General features: G+C 43.5%; 1 protein-coding gene across 1 annotated transcript; it reads left to right on the forward strand.

Annotated features, from left to right (window-relative positions):
- The first annotated feature begins 1,577 nt into the window (after window positions 1-1,577).
- On the forward strand, window positions 1,578-18,919 carry RXFP3 (relaxin family peptide receptor 3). Its single transcript, XM_065873633.1, is given in 5 exon segments — window positions 1,578-1,647; window positions 16,920-17,071; window positions 17,510-18,183; window positions 18,185-18,792; window positions 18,795-18,919. Coding segments are annotated over 5 exon segments (1,629 nt in total).
- Window positions 18,920-19,309: the final 390 nt, after the last annotated feature.

Raw genomic sequence — 19,309 nt, forward strand, 5'->3', positions numbered from 1 at the left:
GGAATTCAAGGAAGCCAAAGTAACTAAGAGTTTGCAGGACAGATTATGGAAGAGGAGAGACATGCACAGAGAGGTCTGCTTCATGTAGAGAGAGTCTCAGAAATGTGTAGCAGATTCCCTGCAAGCCTTTAACTGAGTACTTCTCAGCCCATGCATGGGAATAAACTATCTGAAGGAGGAGGAATAATTTAAAAAAAGAAAACACTGGAAAGATTCAGGTGGAACAACTTCAGTGATTACACAGTGCTAGAAATAGTTTGCTTTCCCACCAGTCAAATTGGAAAATAGCCTTACAATACACAAGGCATCAGAAGGATGTTGCCTCAATAGTGGAACAAAATTATACCTGGAATAAATGTTGTCCTGGTCTCACTTAGCAAAACTTAAAAGCAAGGCTTCATGGGATTAACATATACACACTACTACATAAAAAATAGATAACCAACAAGGACCTGCTGTATAGCACAGGGAACTATACTCAATATTTTGTAATAGACTATAAGGGAAAAGAATCTGAAAAGACAGAAATATGTATATATAATGATTTCAATAAGTGATGCTGAAAGAACTGTATAAGTGCATGAAAATAAATAACTTTGACCCTGAAATCATAACATATACAAAAATTAACTTCAAAGACATCATATTTTTCTTTCAAGTGAAATTTAAGAGTTAAATATATCACATTTTAGAAGAAAACTTGGGAGAAATCCTTACTTAACTTGGGTTTGGCAAAAATCTCTTAAATAAAACCCCAAAGTACAAATGCTAGAAGAAAAGAAATCAATTAATTGGCCTTCATCAAAAAACACTGTGATGAAGATAAAAAGGTAAGTCATGGACAAGGAGAAAATATTTACAAAACATATATCTGAAAAATGGTGTGTCTCTTAAATATATAAAGATCTCTTACAACTCAGTAAGAAAAAGACAAACAACCAATAAAAATAGGTGAAATATTTAAATGAGAACTTCACAAAAGATAGCTAATTAACCCATGAAAAGATTATTAACATCATTTTTCATTAGGGAAATGCAATTTGAAACTACAAGATATAATAAAAATGGGCAGAAGATGTAAATAGACATTTCTCCAAAGAAGACATACAGATGGCAAACAGACACATGAAAAGATGCTCAACATCACTAATTATTAGAGAAATGCAAATCAAAACTACAATGAGGAGACAACACCTTCAATTAGCTTGGCGTCAACCACAGACACCACTGCATCCCTGGGATATCCTACTCCACCTGCGCATGAGCATCTCCTGTTTCCAGGTGTAAATAGAGACTGGGTGGAGGGAGATTGCAGACTGCAAGAGGAATGACCGTAAGGAGGAGGGAAATTTGGACACAGAGACCCAGGAGGAATGCCACGTGACTACTGAGGCAGAGATTGGAGTTATTCTGCCTCAAGCCAAGGAATGCCAAGGATTGCTGGCCAGTAGCAGAGGCCAGAAGAAACCCATGTGACTGACAGGGTCTCGGTGCTCTGGCCAGGTGTCAGGCCTGTGCCTCTGAGGGGGGAAAGCCGAGTTCAGGACATTGGTCCACCAGAGACCTGGCTCCACGTAATGTCAAACGGCAAAAGGTCTCCCAGAGATCTCCAGCTCAATGCTAAGAGCCAGCTCCACCCACTGACCAGTAAGCTACAGTGCTGGACACCCTATGCCAAACAACTAGCAAGACAGGAACACAACCCTACCCATTAGCAGAGAAACTGCCTAAAATCATCATAAGTTCACAGACACCCCAAAACCCACCACCAGATGCGGTCCTGCCCACCAGAAAGATCAGATCCAGCCTCATCCACCAGAACACAGGCACCAGTCCCCTCCACCAGGAAGCCTACACAACCCACTGAACCAACCTTAGCCACTGGGGGCAGACACCAAAAACAACGGGAACTACAAAACCGCAGCCTACGAAAAGGAGACCCCAAACACAGTAAGTTAAGCAAAATGAGAAGACAGAGAAACACACAGCAGATGAAAGAGCAAGGTAAAAACCCACCAGACCAAATAAATGAAGAGGAAATAGGCAGTCTACCTGAAAAACATTTCAGAATAACAATAGTAAAGATGATCCAAAATCTTGGAAATAGAATGGAGAAAATAAAAGAAACATTTAACAAGGACCTAGAAGAACTAAAGAGCAAACAAACAATGATGAACAACACAATAAATGAAATAAAAAATTCTCTAGAAGGAATCAATAGCAGAATAACTGAGGCAGAAAAATGGATAAGTGACCTGGAAGATAAAAGAGTGGAAATAACTACTGAGAGCAGAATAAAGAAAAAAGAATGAAAAGAATTCAGGACAGTCTCTGAGACCTCTGGGACAACATTAAATGCATAAACATTCAAATTATAGAGGCCCCAGAAGAAGAAGAGAAAAAGAAAGGGACTGAGAAAATATCTGAAGAGATTATAGTTGAAAACTTCCCTAATATGGGAAAGGAAATAGTCAATCAAGTCCAGGAAGCACAGAGAGTGCCATACAGGATAACTCCAAGGAGAAACACACCAAGACACATATTAATCAAACTATCAAAAATTAAATACAAAGAAAATATATTAAAAGCAGCAAGGGAAAAGCAACAAATAACATAAAAGGGAATCCCCATAAGGTTAACAGCTGATCGTTCAGCAGAAACTCTGCAAGCCAGAAGGGAGTGGCAGGACATATTTAAAGAGATGAAAGGGAAAAATCTAGAGCCAAGGTAACTCTACCCAGCAAGGACCTCATTCAGATTGAACAGAGAAATTAAAACCCTTACAGACAAGCAAAAGCTAAGAGAATTCAGCACCACCAAACCAGCTTAACAACAAATGCTAAAGGAACTTCTCTAGGCAGGAAACATGAGAGAAGGAAAAGACCTACAATAACAAACACAAAACAATTAAGAAAATGATAATAGGAACATACATATTGATAACTACCTTAAATGTAAATCGATTAAATGCTCCAACCAAAAGACATAGACTGGCCAAATGGATACAAAAACAAGACCTGTATATATGCTGTCTACAAGAGACCAACTTCAGACTTAGGGACACATACAGACTGAAAGTGAGAGGATGGAAAAAGTTATTCCATGCAAATGGAAATCAAAGAAAGCTGGAGTAGCAACTGTCATATCAGACAAAATACACTTTAAAATAAAGACTGTTACAAGAGACAAAGAAGGACACTACATAATGATCAAGGGATCAATACAAGAAGAAGATATAATAATTGTAAATATTTATGCACCCAACATAGGAGCACCTCAATACATAAGGCAAATGCTAAGAGCCATAAAAGGGGAAATCGACACCAACACAGTCATAGTAGGGGATTTTAACACCCTACTTTCACCAATGGACAGGTCATCCAAAATGAAAATAAATAAGGAAACACAACCTTTAAATGATACATTAAACAAGATGGACTTAATTGATATTTATAGGACATTCCAACCAAAAACAATAGAATACACTTTCTTCTCAAGTGCTCATGGAACATTCTCCAGTATAGATCATATCTTGGGTCACAAATCAAGCCTTGGTAAATTTAAGAAAATTGAAATTGTATCAAGTATCTTTTCTGACCACAACGCTATGAGACTAGATATCAATTACAGGAAAAGATCTGTAAAAAATACAAACACATGGAGGCTAAACAATACACTACTTAATAATGAAGTGATCACTGAAGAAATCAAAGGGGAAATCAAAGAATACCTAGAAACAAATGACAATGGAGACATGACGACCCAAAACCTATGGGATGTAGCAAAAGCAGTTCTAAGAGGGAATTTTATAGCAATACAATCCTACCTCAAGAAACAAGAAAGAGCTCAAATAAAGAACCTAACCTTACACCTAAAGCAATTAGAGAAAGAAGAACAAAAAACCCCAAAGTTAGAAGAAGGAAAGAAATCATAAGGATCAGAGCAGAAATAATGAAAAAGAAATGAAGGAAACAATAGCAAAGATCAATAAAATAAAATCTGGTTCTTTGAGAAGATAAACATAATTGATAAACCATTAGCCAGACTCATCAAGAAAAAAAGGGAGAAGACTCAAATCACTAGGAGTAGAAATGAAAAAGGAGAAGTAACAACTGACACTGCAGAAATACAAAGGCTCCTGAGAGATTACTACAAGCAACTATATGCCAAAAAAATGGACAACCTGAAAGAAATGGACAAATTCTTATAAAACACAACCTTCCAAGACTGAACCAGGAAGAAATAGAAAATATAAACAGACCAATCACAAGCAATGAAATTGAGACTATGATTAAAAATCTTCCAATAAACAAAAGCCCAGGACCAGATGGCTTCACAAGTGAATTCTATCAAATATTTAGAGAAGAGCTAACACCTATCTTTCTCAAACTCTTCTGAAATATAGCAGAGAGAGAAACACTCTCAAACTCATTCTACAAGACCACCATCACCCTGATACCAAAACCAGACAAAGATGTCACAAAGAAAGGAAACTCCAGGCCAATATCACTGATGAACATAGATGCAAAAATCCTCAACAAAATATTAGCAAACAGAATCCAACAGCACATTAAAAGGGTCATACACCATGATCAAGTGGGGTTTATCCCAGAATGCAAGGATTCTTCAATGTATGCAAATCAATCAATGTGACACACCATATTAACACACTGAAGGACAAAACCATATGATCATCTTAATAGCTGCAGAAAAAGTGTCCGACAAAATTCAACACCCAGTTATGATAAAAACCCTCCAGAAAGTAGGCATAGAGGGAACGTTCCTCAACATAATAAAGGCCATATATGACAAACCCACAGCCAACACTGTTCTCAATGTGAAAAACTGAAACTATTTCCTCTAAGATCAGGAATAAGACAAGGTTGTCCACTCTTACCACCATTATTCAAGAAAATTTTGGAAGTTTTAGCCTCAGCAATCAGAGAAGGAAAAGAAATAAAATGAATCCAAATCAGAAAAGAAGAAGTAAAGCTGTCACTGTTTGCAGATGACATGATACCATACGTAAAGAATCCTAAAGATGCTACCAGAAAACTACTAGAGCTAATCAATGAATTTGGTAAAGTAGCAGGATACAACATTAGTGCACAGAAATCTCTTGCATTCCTACACAATAATGAAAAATCTGAAAGAGAAATTAAGGAAACACTCTCATTTACCATTGCAACAAAAAGAATAAAATACCTAGGAATAAACCTACCTAAGGAAACAAAAGACCTGTATGCAGAAAACTATAAGACACTGATGAAAGAAATAAAGATGATACAAACAAATGGAGAGATATACCATATTCTTGGATTGGAAGAATCAACATTGTGAAAATGACTATACGACCCAAAGCAATCTACAGAGTCAATGTAATCCCTATCAAACTATGAATGGTATTTTTCACAGAGCTAGAACAAAAAATTTCACAATTTTAATGGAAACACAAAAGACCCCAAATAGCCAAAACAATCTTGAGAAAGAAAAATTGAGCTGCAAGAATCAGGCTCCTGGACTTCAGATTATACTACAAAGCTACAGTAATCAAGACAGTATGGTACTGGCACAAAAATGGAAATATAGAACAATGGAACAGGACAGAAAGCCCAGAGATAAACCCATGCACACATGGTCACCTTATCTTTGATAAAGGAGGCAAGAATGTACAATGGAGAAAAGACAGCCTCTTCAATAAGTGGTGCTGGGAAAACTGGACAGCTACATGTAAAAGAATGAAATTAGAACACTCCTTAACACCATACACAAAAATAAATTCAAAATGGATTAAAGACCTAAATGTAAGGCCAGACACAATGAAACTCTTAGAGGAAAACATAGGCAGAACGCTCTATGACATAAATCACAGCAAGATCCTTTTTGACTCACCTCCTAGAGTAATGGAAATAAAAACAAAAATAAACAAATGTGACCTAATGAAACTTAAAAGCTTTTGCACAGCAAAGGAAACCATAAACAAGACCAAAAGACAACCCTCAGAATGGGAGAAAATATTTGCAAATGAAGCAACTGACAAGGGATTAATCTCCAAAGTTTACAAGCAGCTCATGCAGCTGAATATCAAAAAAACAAAGAATGCAATCCAAAAATGGGCAGAAGACCTACATAGGCATTTCTCCAAAGAAGATATACAGACTGCCAACAAACACATGAAAGAATGCTCAACATCATTAACCATTAGAGAAATGCAAATCAAAACTACAATGAGATATCATCTCACACCGGTCAGAATGGCCATCATCAAAAAATCTATAGACAACGAATGCTGGAGAGGCTGTGGAGAAAATGGAACCCTCTTGCACTGTTGGTGGGAATGCAAATTGATACAGCCACTATAGAGAACAGTATGGAGGTTCCTTAAAAAACTAAAAATAGAACTACCATGCGACCCAGCAATCCCACTACTGGGCATATACCTTGAGAAACCATAATTCAAAAAGAGTCTTGTACCACAATGCTCATTGCAGCTCTGTTTACAGTAGTCAGGACATGGAAGCAACCTAAGTGTCCACTGACAGATGAATGGATAAAGAAGATGTGGCACATATATGCAATGGAATGTTAGTCAGCCATAAAAAGAAATGAAACTGAATTATTTGTAGTGAGGTGGATGGACCTAGAGTCTGTCATACAGAGTGAAGTAAGTCAGAAAGAGAAAAACAAATACTATACGCTAACACATATATATGGAATCTAATATATATATATATATATATATATATATATATATATATATAGTTCTGAAGAACCTAGGGGCAGGACAGGAAGAAAGACTCAGACGTAGAGAATGGACTTGAGGACATGGGGAGGGGGAAGGGTAAGCTGGAACGAAGTGAGAGAGAGGCATGGACATATATACATTACCAAATGTAAGGTAGATAGCTAGTGGGAAGTAGCCACATAGCACAGGGAGATCAGCTCGGTGTTTTGTGACCACCTAGAGGGGTGGGATAGGGAGGGTGGGAGGGAGACGCAAGAGGGAGGAGATATGGAGATATATGTATTTGTACAGATGATTCACTTTGTTATAAAGCAGAAACTAACACACCATTGTAAAGCAGTTATACTCCAATAAAGATGTTTAAAATAAATACATGTTCTGTATGATTTCAACCGTTTGAAATGTGTTGAACCTTGATTTTGGCCCAGCACATGGCCTATTTTGGTGAGTGCTCTGTATATAGTTGAATAAAGTATAAAATTTCTGGTTGGTGAGAATAGAGTGTAGAACTTACCGTTAAGATGTGCCTCTTGGGCTTCCCTGGTGGCGCAGTGCTTGAGAGTCCACCTGCCGGTGCGGGGGACGCGGGTTCGTCCCCCGGTCGGGGAGGATCCCACATGCCACCGAGCGGCTGGGGTCGTGAGCCATGGCCGCTGAGCCTGCGCGTCCGGAGCCTGTGCTCCGCAGCTGGAGAGGCCCGCGTACCGCAAAAAAAAAAAAAAAAACAGATGTGCTTCTTCTGGGGTTTTGACTGACAGCCTGGACTATTTACCTATTCTCCTCCACTTTATCAGGCTTGAACTTCAATCTCTGTTGCCCCAGCACCTTGTGGCTCTCGAAATATCTGGTCAGCTGAGTAGCCCTTCAACTCTTGTTTTCTGCTGGATATTGTGAGCACCTGCCCTGTTGTAGTAATCAGCCTTTAAGATAGTCTCAACGACCCCTGCTTCCTAGTAATCATACTCTTGTATAACTCCCGTCTCCTTGAGCGTGAACTTGATTTACTGACTTGCCTCTAAAGAATAGAATATAGCAGAAGTGACGGGCATGTCTCTTCTGTTGTTTTGTTCTAAAAAGACTCCAGCTTTCGTGCTGGGTTCCCTCTCTCTTCCTCTCTCTCCCTCTCTAGCCTCCCTCATCAGTCGCCCTGGTGGAAATCAGCTGCAGTAATGTGAAGCAGCCCTGTGGAGAATCCCACATGGTGAAAGCTGAAGATCTGCCAGCAAGCATGTGAGTGAGCTTAAAGGCAAATCCCTCTCCCTAGCACCCATGCCTTCAGATAAAACCACAGCCCCAACTGATACCTTAACTGAAACCTCAGGAGAGACCTTGAGCCAATGACACTATGCTGTACCTGGATTCCTGACCTACACAAACTGTGGAATAATGTTTCGTTTTGTTTTGCGGTAACGTGGGCCTCTCACTGTCGTGGCCTCTCCTGTTGCGGAGCACAGGCTCCAGACGCGCAGGCTCGGCGGCCACGGCTCACGGGCCCAGCTGCTCCGCGGCATGTGGGATCTTCGCGGACCGGGGCACGAACCCGTGTCCCCTGCATCGGCAGGCAGACTCTCAACCACTGTGCCACCAGGGAAGCCCAATGTTTGTTTTTTTAAGCCATAAAGTTTCAGCATAAATCATTATCTTGGAAGAGATAACTCATGCAGAGAGAAGTGAATAAATGGGAAGAAGTAGATCAATTCAGGGATTTTTTGGTCTTCAGGGTTTTTGTTTCTGTTCTCGAGAACAGGATAACAGGACCTACTAGATTGGGTTAGACTGGTTTTATGGGAAAATGAGAAATAAAGAATTACTCTTGGATTTTAAGCTTGAACAGTTAAGTGAATAGTAATGCCATTTACTAAGATTGAGAAAACTGAAGGAAAATGAGAAACCATGTAGAAATGTCAAGCAGCAGTTGAGTTCTGGGGATAAAAGTCTGGAAATCAGATTTGGGATAACGATAGTATCAACCTCACCCATTGTGAGCACTGGGTGAGATAATGCAGAACCTTTGGCACAGTGCACACGGTTGTTATCTGTAGTGGGTAGAATTGTGTCCCCCAAAAAGATATGTTCAAATCCTAGCCCCTGACTCCTGTGAAGGTGATCTTGTTTGGACATAGGGTCTTTGCAGATGAAAGTAATTAGAATGAGGTCATCCTGGATTAGAGTGGACCCTAATTCAATGACTAGTGCCCTTATAAGGAGATAAAATAGAGACACAAAGATAGACACGGAGAGGAGAATGCCATCTGAAGACAGAGACAGAGATGAGAGTGATGCAATTACAAGACAAGAAATTACCTTCGACCCCCTCAGAAGCTAGGAGAGAGGCATGGGATGGTCTCCTTCTCGGAGCCTCCAGAAGGAACCAACTCTGCCAACACCCTGACTTCTGACTTCTAGCCTCCAGAACTGTGAGATAGTACATTTCTGTTGTTTTAAGCCACCTGGTTTGTGGTAATTTGTTACAGAAACCCTAGGAAAATAATACAGCATCCAAATAAATGTGGCATGTGATTGGTTATCATCACTTCAATCTTGAATCATACTGTGTCATTGATGTTTTTGTTGTTAATTGTCCAAACACCTAACGCATCGCATTGCACATAGTAAGAACTCAATTTATAATTACGGTAGAATGAAAGATGTGATACTTGCAGATTAAGAAGAAGTAATGCAGAGTGAGCGGTGCCTGTACATACTCCAAAGGGATCTTGAGAGGATGGATCCTTTTCTCCTCTCTCTTATCTGAAAACACACTTTGCTTTGTAGAATCCCAGACTCTATAAAGTTCTGATTATATATCTTCTCTCTAATCTGACTCTGGGAGTAATTTCCTGTTCTCTTATCTAGATCCAGCTCAAGTTCTTCTGCCCAGCAGAAATCTTCCCAGAACAAACTACCCCAAACTCACATCCTAGACTTTATTTACCCGTTAATGATAGGTGACATTAATTGGATTATAGCTTTATGTGTTTACTCAGCTTTTCACATCAGTATATTATCTCTGTGATTATAAGTACCGAAACATCAGACAGTCTTTATACTTGTTTCAAAACACAGCAGAATGACTCTTTTACACATAATGAATGTTACCACATCTTTACCAGACATATTTCCTCATTGTTACATCTTGAAAGCAAAAAATGAGGTCACACTTTTTATTTATATCTCCAGTGCTCATTTTCTAAGCCCCAGCCCAAGGAAAATCCATCCCTACCTTGTATTTCACTTGCAAAGAAACCACAAGAATCCAGGAAGAATGCTTGAATACTCCACAAATCCGCTTGGTGGTTGTTTAGCCCCTTCTGCCAACAATGTGAACTTCAAATGAATCACCCGTGACCTTGGAAAATCAGGTCACAATGTACAGTCCTATAACTCTTTTCCAGGCTATTTTTCTCTCCTGGCACCAATCCACTGTAGGCATGAATTCAAATCTCTTCTTTCATTCCCACTTAAATCCAGGCGATGGTTTTTAACAACTCTTCTCTAAACACTTGGAGAAGGAATTTCACAGAGGACTTCTTATCCTGCTACTAGCCTTGGCTACTCTTTTGAGGCTCATACTCTGAGTATCTCAGCCCAACTCCTTCCACAGGGAAGTCCAGCCCACCCAGCCATCCACCCAGCCTGAAGTCCAGCCCTACAACTGCCTCAGCCCGAGAGTAGATGATGCCTCCTCTTCTACAGCCTATGGTTCAAAGTTTGTTTATTGACAAAGAGGACATCAGGGAAGAAAAGAAATATCATTCCCACTCCAAGGTGAGTTCTTCCCTCTTTGGGTCCAAAGTTATCACAGTGGTTGGCATCAGAGGGAACGGAAGAGTGTAGGGAGTAGCGGGGGAGACCTGGATCTTGCACTCGCAAATGGCATCAAACTTAAGCTTTTGCATCAACTCAGTCTTTACTTACATTAAAATACCAAATTTTTAAATAGTAAATATGTAAATTATAACAATATTATTTTGTAATTTGTTTTTGGCATGTTTTCATTAGAGTACATATCATTATGTAAACTATATCTATATCTGTGTTTATCTATATTAGGAGCCTTAGGAAAATATTGGAGGTGTCCCAGGCCTCTCTTGATCTGTGAAGGACCCCAGGTAATAGTATATCAATATTTTCTGTATTTAGTGAAAATAGTTATCACATTCTTCAAGGTCTTAGTCCTAGTAAACATATGCTCAACTTTTCTTTTTAATATTTTCTATTTGTCTCTATTATCCGGGTTCAGCTTGGTGGAGATAGTTCCAGTTTTCTCCAAGAGAACTAATTTTTAAAATAGATAATAAAATTAAAATGTTCATTATGATAACTTCCTCCAAAAAATGTCATAGAAACTTCATTTTAAGAACTGACTTTCCTGTACCACCCATGTTGGCTCAGGTCTTCTTTTCTATGCTCTCTCTCCTTGAATGATTTCATCTGTTCTTAGAGCATTAAAGATCAGTCCATTCCTAATTTGCAAGCTCCACAAAAAGGCAATATGTCCATAAGAAATCTCTTGATCTTCTACCAAAGTCTTTCATTTTCCAGTCTTTCCATCACACTAAACGTCTGTTAACCACCTAGGATGAGGCGATATTGGAAACTACTTTTCCTCTCACCTCTAATGCCTTCCAACCCATCATCATTACCACATCCTGGTGATTCTACTGTCCAAATAAAAATTCAAGTCAGGACTTCTCTCCACCTCCACAGTCACCACCCTTAAGCTGGACTGAATGTTTATGTCCCATCAAAATTCATGGGTTGAAATCCTAACACTCAATGTAATGGTTTTAGAAGGTGGGACCTCTGAGAGGAGATTGGGTCATGAGGATAGAGCCTTCATGAATGGGATTAGTGCCCTTATAGAAGAGACCCCAGAAAATTCTCTTGTCCCTTCTGCAATGGAGGACCCGGCATAGAAGAATAGAAGATGACCTTCTATGAACTAGGCCTTCACCAGACACCAAATCTGCCAGTGCCTTAATCTTGGACTTCCCAGAATCTGGAACTGTAATAAATAAGTGTTTGCTGTTTCCTTTACCTGGTCTCCGGTGTTTTTGTTATAGCAGCCTGAATCGACTAAGGCAAGCTGCCACCATCTCCCACCTAGACTGTTGCAGTAGTCTTTTTCCAGGCTCCCAGTTTGCACCCTTCATGCCTTATAACTGTTTTACCAATCAGTATGGTCTTTATAATGTGTGAACTGGATTGCATAATTCCCCTGCTGTTCTGATTTGGACTCTCCCCAAATCAGATCCAGAACCAAAAATTCTAGTGAAAGTAGTTTATTTGGAAGGAGGCCCCTGAAGACACTGAAAGTTAAGTGTGACAGGGAACGGGAGAAACCCAATAAGCATATATCGTCAAACAAGTTGCCACTCTGCCAGCTAAAGCTTATCTCTAAACTCTGGGGAATAAGTTAAAACACATAATCAGAGTTACTCTGACAAAGGGACAAGGAAGCTGGGGTACCTATACACCAACCTCCATCAGTCATTTGTTGTCGGCTCCTCTGAGAGGTGAGAGTGGGAGATTAGGTCCCCACCACCCATAGGCAGCCCCACAAACAAGCAAAGCAGCTTCAGAGAAAGGCCCCTGGGAAAGAGTCACAGGAGCTGGTATCTGAAGGTCAAGTTGGCAACTAGGGAAATGGCATGTGAGGAGGGGAGATGGGCAGGGCACCAACAGCATCTCTAAACCTACTTAAATCCCTCCAGTAGCTTGCTCTTGAGTTTCGAATGAAATCCAAACTCTCAGTCATGGTCTCCTAGGCTCTGTGTGATCTGACACTTGCTCGTCCTGGTCTCAACATGTGCCTTTCCTTCCAGCATGGTCTCTCACCCAGGGTCAACTTTGGTTCTCTGCTCTTCGCCTGCTGGAACAACCTACCTAAATCTGTTGGCCAACTAGTCTTTGGAGCTGGAGTAAGAGGACTTTCAACCACCTCCAGACATATTACCCTCCTGTCTTCCTTTTTAAAACAAATATTCTTCTTCTGGAACCCCTGAAAACAAACTTGAGTCCACGTCTGTCTCTCACTGCCTCCCATATCGCCAGTGAGAGGCCTGCAGGAGAAGATGACACCTTTTGGCACGGAGCTGCATGTGTGGCTGGCCGATGACTCAAAAAAGTTGAAGGAAGAGATCTGGTGGGCACTGCAGGAGCTGTGACCCCAGATGCTGCCCAACGTCGAGGAAGCGAGCCAGCAGATCACTGAAAATGTGGGCAAGATGCAGCAGTGCCTGTTGTCCTAAGTGGAAATAGCTGCTGCTTCACTTCCATCTCTGCGTCTTTCAAATCCTCGATGATAACACTTATTCCTCCAAGATTCCTTCAGGTGGGTGGTATGGTTTTGGTTTACTATTTTGGTAGGTAGAAGCAGTCCTAGTAGCTTCTACTTGGTCTTTCCTACCTTAGTAACAAAGATAATTATTAATTCCAATGGAGACAAAAAGTTGTGAAAGAAAAGAATAACAATCATATACTATATATGGCTCAGTTGTTAACGTTTACATAGTCATTACAGTGAAAATGCTGGGGACGGATCTTTCAGAAGTACAATATAACTAAACTGGGGGGTGTCAGGACATTGGAAGAAGTGGAAGGAGAGGATGCGTGAGAAAAAAGCTAAACTTTCACCTTCCATGGTAGGGAGTAAACTATTAATGCCTACAATGAAAAACTAAAATACCAATATAAGTATTTCAACCAGAGTTAGGCAGTATATAGCAAAAGAATTGGTTAAAAGATTTGAATGTGCCTCTGGGCAAAAGAAATATGGATGGTCCAGCTGTAGGGGAGCTACAATTTTTTATAATAAGCCCTATGGAACCACATATCTTACTCTTAACAAATGATTCCCATTTTATTGGTGTAAGGTCGGCACCGGGCATCAATATTTTTAAGTGGTTTTAATGTGCAGGTGGCTTTATAGATGGAGGTCTAGCTTAGGTAAAAATGAAAGGTTTTTTAAATAAATCAATTCCCTGGAGTTGGACTTGGATATTCTATAGGAGTAGATAGTTAGGGGAAACTTGTAAGTTACCTTTGAAGGAATTGCCTTAGTAGGAAGATTGCATCTGAATGCAGAGTCCTGAAGTGTGTCCTGTGCCCATACATGTGAAAAGTCTGAGCCCGGCACTAAGGGCAAACAACAATGATGATGATACACGCTCTGCCCTGCCAGGCTGACACTCTTAAACAAAATGAGACATATTCAGAAAGAGCCACAGCACTTCTTGATAGGGAGGTATGCCTTAACAGGTGTGCTGATAGAGGGTTCTGTGATAATTGAGAGGGGAAAAGATCAATACCTATTTCTCAGAGAATTCAGAAAGCTTCCCCCCAGACAGTAACCTTTTGCCAGTAATATTAAACAGTGTAAGTAACATCGAAATACATTGAAGTGGGGAAGAGAGAGATGACAATAGAGGAAGAACTTGCACAAGAAAGGTTAGCAAAGGTACTAACTTGGGAAAACAGACTGACAAGTATGGATCCTCAGTAATAAAACTTGACACACAATTAGATTAATGGGGCAGGAGGAGGGGTAACAGCTGGGTTAAAACCAACTAAAAGAGCCCCTCTTTTAACTTTTCCATAAGGTTGATCCTTATGGATCAACATACAATTTGACAACATTGTCAATTTTCCAAATTTTACGTTAGGAATTTATATGGTAAGATTTTGGTAATATTTTAACAGTATATCTAAATGATATTTGACCATGACTGATATGCCTCTCTCTTTGAATATTTTAGATGCTGGTTGAGAAAATGGCCCTTGCCTTTAAGAAAAATGGTCCAAAATATCTTAAGGTCATACTGAAAAAGAACTTATTTGAAAAGGGATTTTTTTCCTTCCATGACACAGACTTAATTAAGTGATGCTATAAATTCCTACTCACTCGTGTGCTTCATTTTCAGAGAACAGATTTGGAAATGAAGAGCCTTCTAGGCCTGGAAGCACTCTGGCAGCATTCTCTGGGAGTCACACTTGGGAAGAGCCTCTCCTAGGGGCTCAGTCTGAGTCCCGCTGCCAAGTACTCAAGGCCTGGCAGACCTCAGGAGCACATGGTCCCCCCCCTGTCCTACAGTGAAGAAAATATCACTATTGGGCCTAAATGTGATTTTAAGGAGACCTGTTGAGACGCCCTTCTCTTCCTTTGCTTCCAATCCTAGTATGTGATCAACCACCAGTGGACATTAATATTTCTTTGGGACTTAAATTTTTTCACATGGAGAGACAGAAAAGGAATAAAAGTTAATCCAGATGTTCCCAAACTTGGGGGAAAATTAGTATCACCTGGAAGAATGTTTTTAAAATGTAGATTGTTGAGCCCCTTTCTGACTCCGCTGAGAATCAGAATCTCTGTGGCCGCATGGGGCTGGGAGGAGAGCAGCAACTTATATTTTAGCAAGCTCCCCAGCTGACTCAGATGTCACCTGCTCAGCACCTATCCTCAGAATATTTGAAAACCACAATTCCTCCCATGTACATACTAGGAAACCGAGGCAAAAGGCTTTCAGGGTATGCCCTAAGCTTCCTTGTTTTTCAACAGCACCTTGAAATATTTTTTAAACTTTTTTTAAATAAAGGAGAAATAAAAATCTGATGGAGAAAGAGCTAGTAAAAATTTGAGTGAAAAGTAAACTTGAAGATGAGGCTACTAAAGCAGGGATAAGAGATGTAAACAGAAGCGACCTGTGTATCGGTTCCGCGCAGAGCTGAGTTTCTCCAGATCAGAACTTCTCCAAGGAAGTGGTTTGGTTTGGTTTTGGTTTTGATTAAAGCCTTGGCGCCCTCTAGCGGGTAAACGGAGTAGACCAGAGACTACCGTGAAGCGTGTTCTCCGGAACTGTGCTCCCGCTTTGGAATCAAGATTGTCTCCGTTTCCCTTCATATGTTTTGGGCACCGCGGTTTCTTTTTCACTATGCTTTTTCTATCACCTCTGCTTTCAAGGCACAAACTCTTTATCTCTGTAAGTAAAGTCACGAGCTCTGCAAGAGTGAGGACAGTTACGCGTAAGATACTTTTGTTTCAGTTTAGTCCCGGACAGTGAGGAAAACATTTCAAATTTCTTAAGTTTATCCTAAGAAATGTACATTTTACACCAGAGCGGTTGATCTGGCATTTAAATAAACTTCAATTTAAGAAGTAATTCAAATGGTTTATATTGGTTCCCGTTGCCCAGAGGAACTTAAAAGATTCCTTAGAATTTACTTCCACTGGTCTGGAAAAAAAAAAAATCACTGGTTAAGAGTTCTGATTATAATAGTAGTGGAAATAGGGGGCTGGTGGCCAAACAACAGCCTTATGAAATCCTCTATTCCAACTGCATCAAGGTAGAGTGTGGTTTTATATGAGTAAACAATCTGTTGAAGAGCTCTGGGCTGAGAGCTAAACATCTAATGTCTGTGAAGTCGGCGCACCAATTACATGCTCTGCTTCGCTTCAGTTCTCAGAATACACCAAAGCAGAGGGCAACACATGAACCCAGAGTTTTGTTATGTGAAGACGCTTTGAAAATCCTGACAGTCACAGACACCAATTAAAGTGGTCAGCTAATTAATAAGGGGAAGTGGAGCTGGCGTTTGTGTATTCAGGAAGAGACCTCATCTTCTGATTTAAGGTCTGGGCATGAAAAAAGAGGCCGCTATCATTGCTTTAAAAAAGAAAAATGGGGGCTTCCCTGGTGGCGCAGTGGTTGAGAGTCCGCCTGCCGATGCAGGCGACACGGGTTCGTGCCCCGGTCCGGGAAGATCCCACATGCCGCGGAGCGGCTGGGCCCGTGAGCCATGGCCGCTGAGCCTGCGCGTCCGGAGCCTGTGCTCCGCAACGGGAGAGGCCACAACGGTGAGAGGCCCGCGTACCGCAAAAAAAGAAAAGAAAAATGGGCAAAAGATTGAGCATTTGGGAGTGAGAAAGAAAAAAATTCTAATAGTTATGTTTGAGAATAAGAAAGGAAAAGCGATCGCAAATCAAAGCCGACTTTCTCCAGCAACATAGGAAAATAAAGGGTTACGACCATTTCCTTTTGAAGCTGAAGAGGAAAAGGGAAATTGGCCGCTGGGCTCTTCCTGCCTCGCACCTCTCCCCCCCTCCCCCGCGACGGGCGCGGAGAAGTTCAGCACCTCGGAAAGCGCCCCCTCTCACGGCGCGGGGGTTACGCAGGCTCCTTGGGGGCCCGCGGCCTCGGTTTGGCGGGTGGGGATGCAACTCGCGGGAACGCTGCTGGCAATTCCCCGGGAGCTGACAACAGCGGAGAGACGGAGACGCGAAGCCGCGAGGGCAGCATCGAAAGCCCTGCAGAGAGTCAGAGCGAGGTAGGCAGAACTCTGTTCAGAAGCCTCGTCCACGCAACTGCGGAGGAAACCGACAAAGGTATTTGAAAGAGAAGGAGAGGGCCCCCAATAGCGGCCTTGAGCGGCAGGGCGGGTATGCGCTAGCGACCAAGTGACAGCGGGAAACGCAGGGGGCAAAGTCTGACTCTTACAGTAGGGACCCGGAGACTGCCACCTTGGCCGGAGAACCTCTAGACGCCGACCGCTCGCCTTAGATGCTGTGCTCCTAGGCTCTCGAATTCCCCTGCAGAACAGACGCTCCGCGTAACTCCTGCGCCCAAGACCAAGCTCCGCCGGGGACGCGCCTGGCGCCCTGGTCCTAGGCGCTCTCTTCCGCGGCTGCTTTGAAAACCCCCAGGCACGCCGGAACCCCGGGAGAGCTGGACTCCCTTAGGGCTTATCTCCCGAAACCTGACGTAGAGGCACCTGCGCAGGCAGGTGGCCGCTGCAGCCGCGAAAGCCACCATGAATGAGGTGGCTGGCGGGGACGAGCTCGCAGAACTCTTCAGTCTGATGCCGGACCTTCCGCAGGCGACCAACACTAGCGGCAAGGCGTCGCTGCAGCTCCAGGACTTGTCGTGGGAGCTGGGGCTAGAGTTGCCAGCCGGCGCGGCGCCAGGGCATCCCCCGGGCGGCGGCGGGGCAGAGAGCGCGGACACCCAGGCGCGGGTGAGGATGCTCATCAGCGTGGTGCACTGGGCGGTTTGCGCGTTGGGGCTGACGGGCAACCTCCTGGTGCTCTACCTGATGAAGAGTAAGCAGGGCTGGCGCAAGTCCTCCATCAACCTCTTCGTCACCAAGCTGGTGCTGACGGACATGGAGTTCGTGCTCACCCTGCCCTTCTGAGCTGTGGAAAACTCCCTCGACTTCAGATGGCCTTTTGGCAAGGCAACGTGGAAGATCGTATCCACAGTGACGTCCATGAACATGTACGCCAGCGTCTTCTTTCTCACCTCCACGAGCGTGGCGCGCTACCACTCGGTGGCCTTGGCTCTTAAGAGCCACCGGACCCGAGGGCACGGCCGGGGTGACTGCTGCGGCCGGAGCCTGGGGGACAGCTGCCGCTTCTCGGCCAAAGCACTGCGCGTGTTGATCTGCGCTGGCCTCGCTGCCCAAAGCCATCTTCTCCACCACGATCAAGGTGATGGGCGAGGAGTTGTGCCTGGTGCGCTTCCCGGACAAGTTGCTAGGCCGCGACAGGCAGTCCTAGCTGGGCCTCTACCACTTGCAGGAGGTGCTGCTGGGCTTCTTGCCGCCGCTGGGCATCATCAGCCTGTGCTATCTGCTGCTGGTGCGCTTCGTCTCCGACCACCGCGTGGCAGGGACCGAAGTAGGAGCCGCAGCAGCCGGGGGAGGCCTGGCCAGAGCCAGCGCCCGGAGACGCTCCAAGGCCACCAAAGCAGTGACCGTCGTGGTCCTATCCTTCTTCCTGTGCTGCTTGCCTAACCAGGCACTCACCACCTAGAACATCCTCATCAAGTTCAACGCGGTGCCCTTCAGCCAAGAGTACTTCCTGTGCCAGGTATACGCGCTCCCGGTGAGCGTGTGCCTGGCGCACTCCAACAGCTGCCTCAAGCCCATCCTCTACTGCCTCGTGCGCCGCGAGTTCCGCAATGCGCCCGAGAATCTACTGCGGCGCCTCGCGTCGCCTTCTCTCACTGGCATGCGCCCTTTCGCAGCCGCCACCAAGCCGGAGCCCGAGGACCAGGCCGGCAGGCCCTGGCGCCTCTCCACCAGGCCGCGGAGCCCGACAGGCTCTACTCTCCGCCCGGCGTGGTGGTCTACAGCGAGGGGCGCTACGACCTGCTGCCCAGCAGCTCCGCCTACTGACGCAGGCTGAGGCCCGGGGTACGCAGGAACTGCCAAGTGGCCTTCCCTCGGCGGAAAAGAGTAGAGAGGATTAGGGGATGCTGGGGGCCCCCCGGATCAAGAGGTAAGAGGGACGAGAAGAGAGAGAAACACAAAAGAGCAGCCTACGAAGTGGCCAGGGGACCTTCTCCGGAGAGGGGAGGCTGCGAACCCAGGTGGAGAGAGGAAGGTGGCAAAGTGGCCGAGACCAGCCTCAATGGACCAAGCCACCAGCCTCCGTCCCCCTTGTCTCCACACACACCCCTTCCTCTCCTTATGCTGTCAGCGCTGGGCTGTGTGGGGCGCCCAGAAGCCGAGAAAGGCATCAGGAATGTAAAGCAGTTCGGGGACAAGGAAGAGGGCCTCAGCCAA

Source organism: Phocoena phocoena, chromosome 3 (genome assembly GCF_963924675.1).
Source record: "Phocoena phocoena chromosome 3, mPhoPho1.1, whole genome shotgun sequence".
Lineage (NCBI taxonomy): Eukaryota > Metazoa > Chordata > Mammalia > Artiodactyla > Phocoenidae > Phocoena > Phocoena phocoena.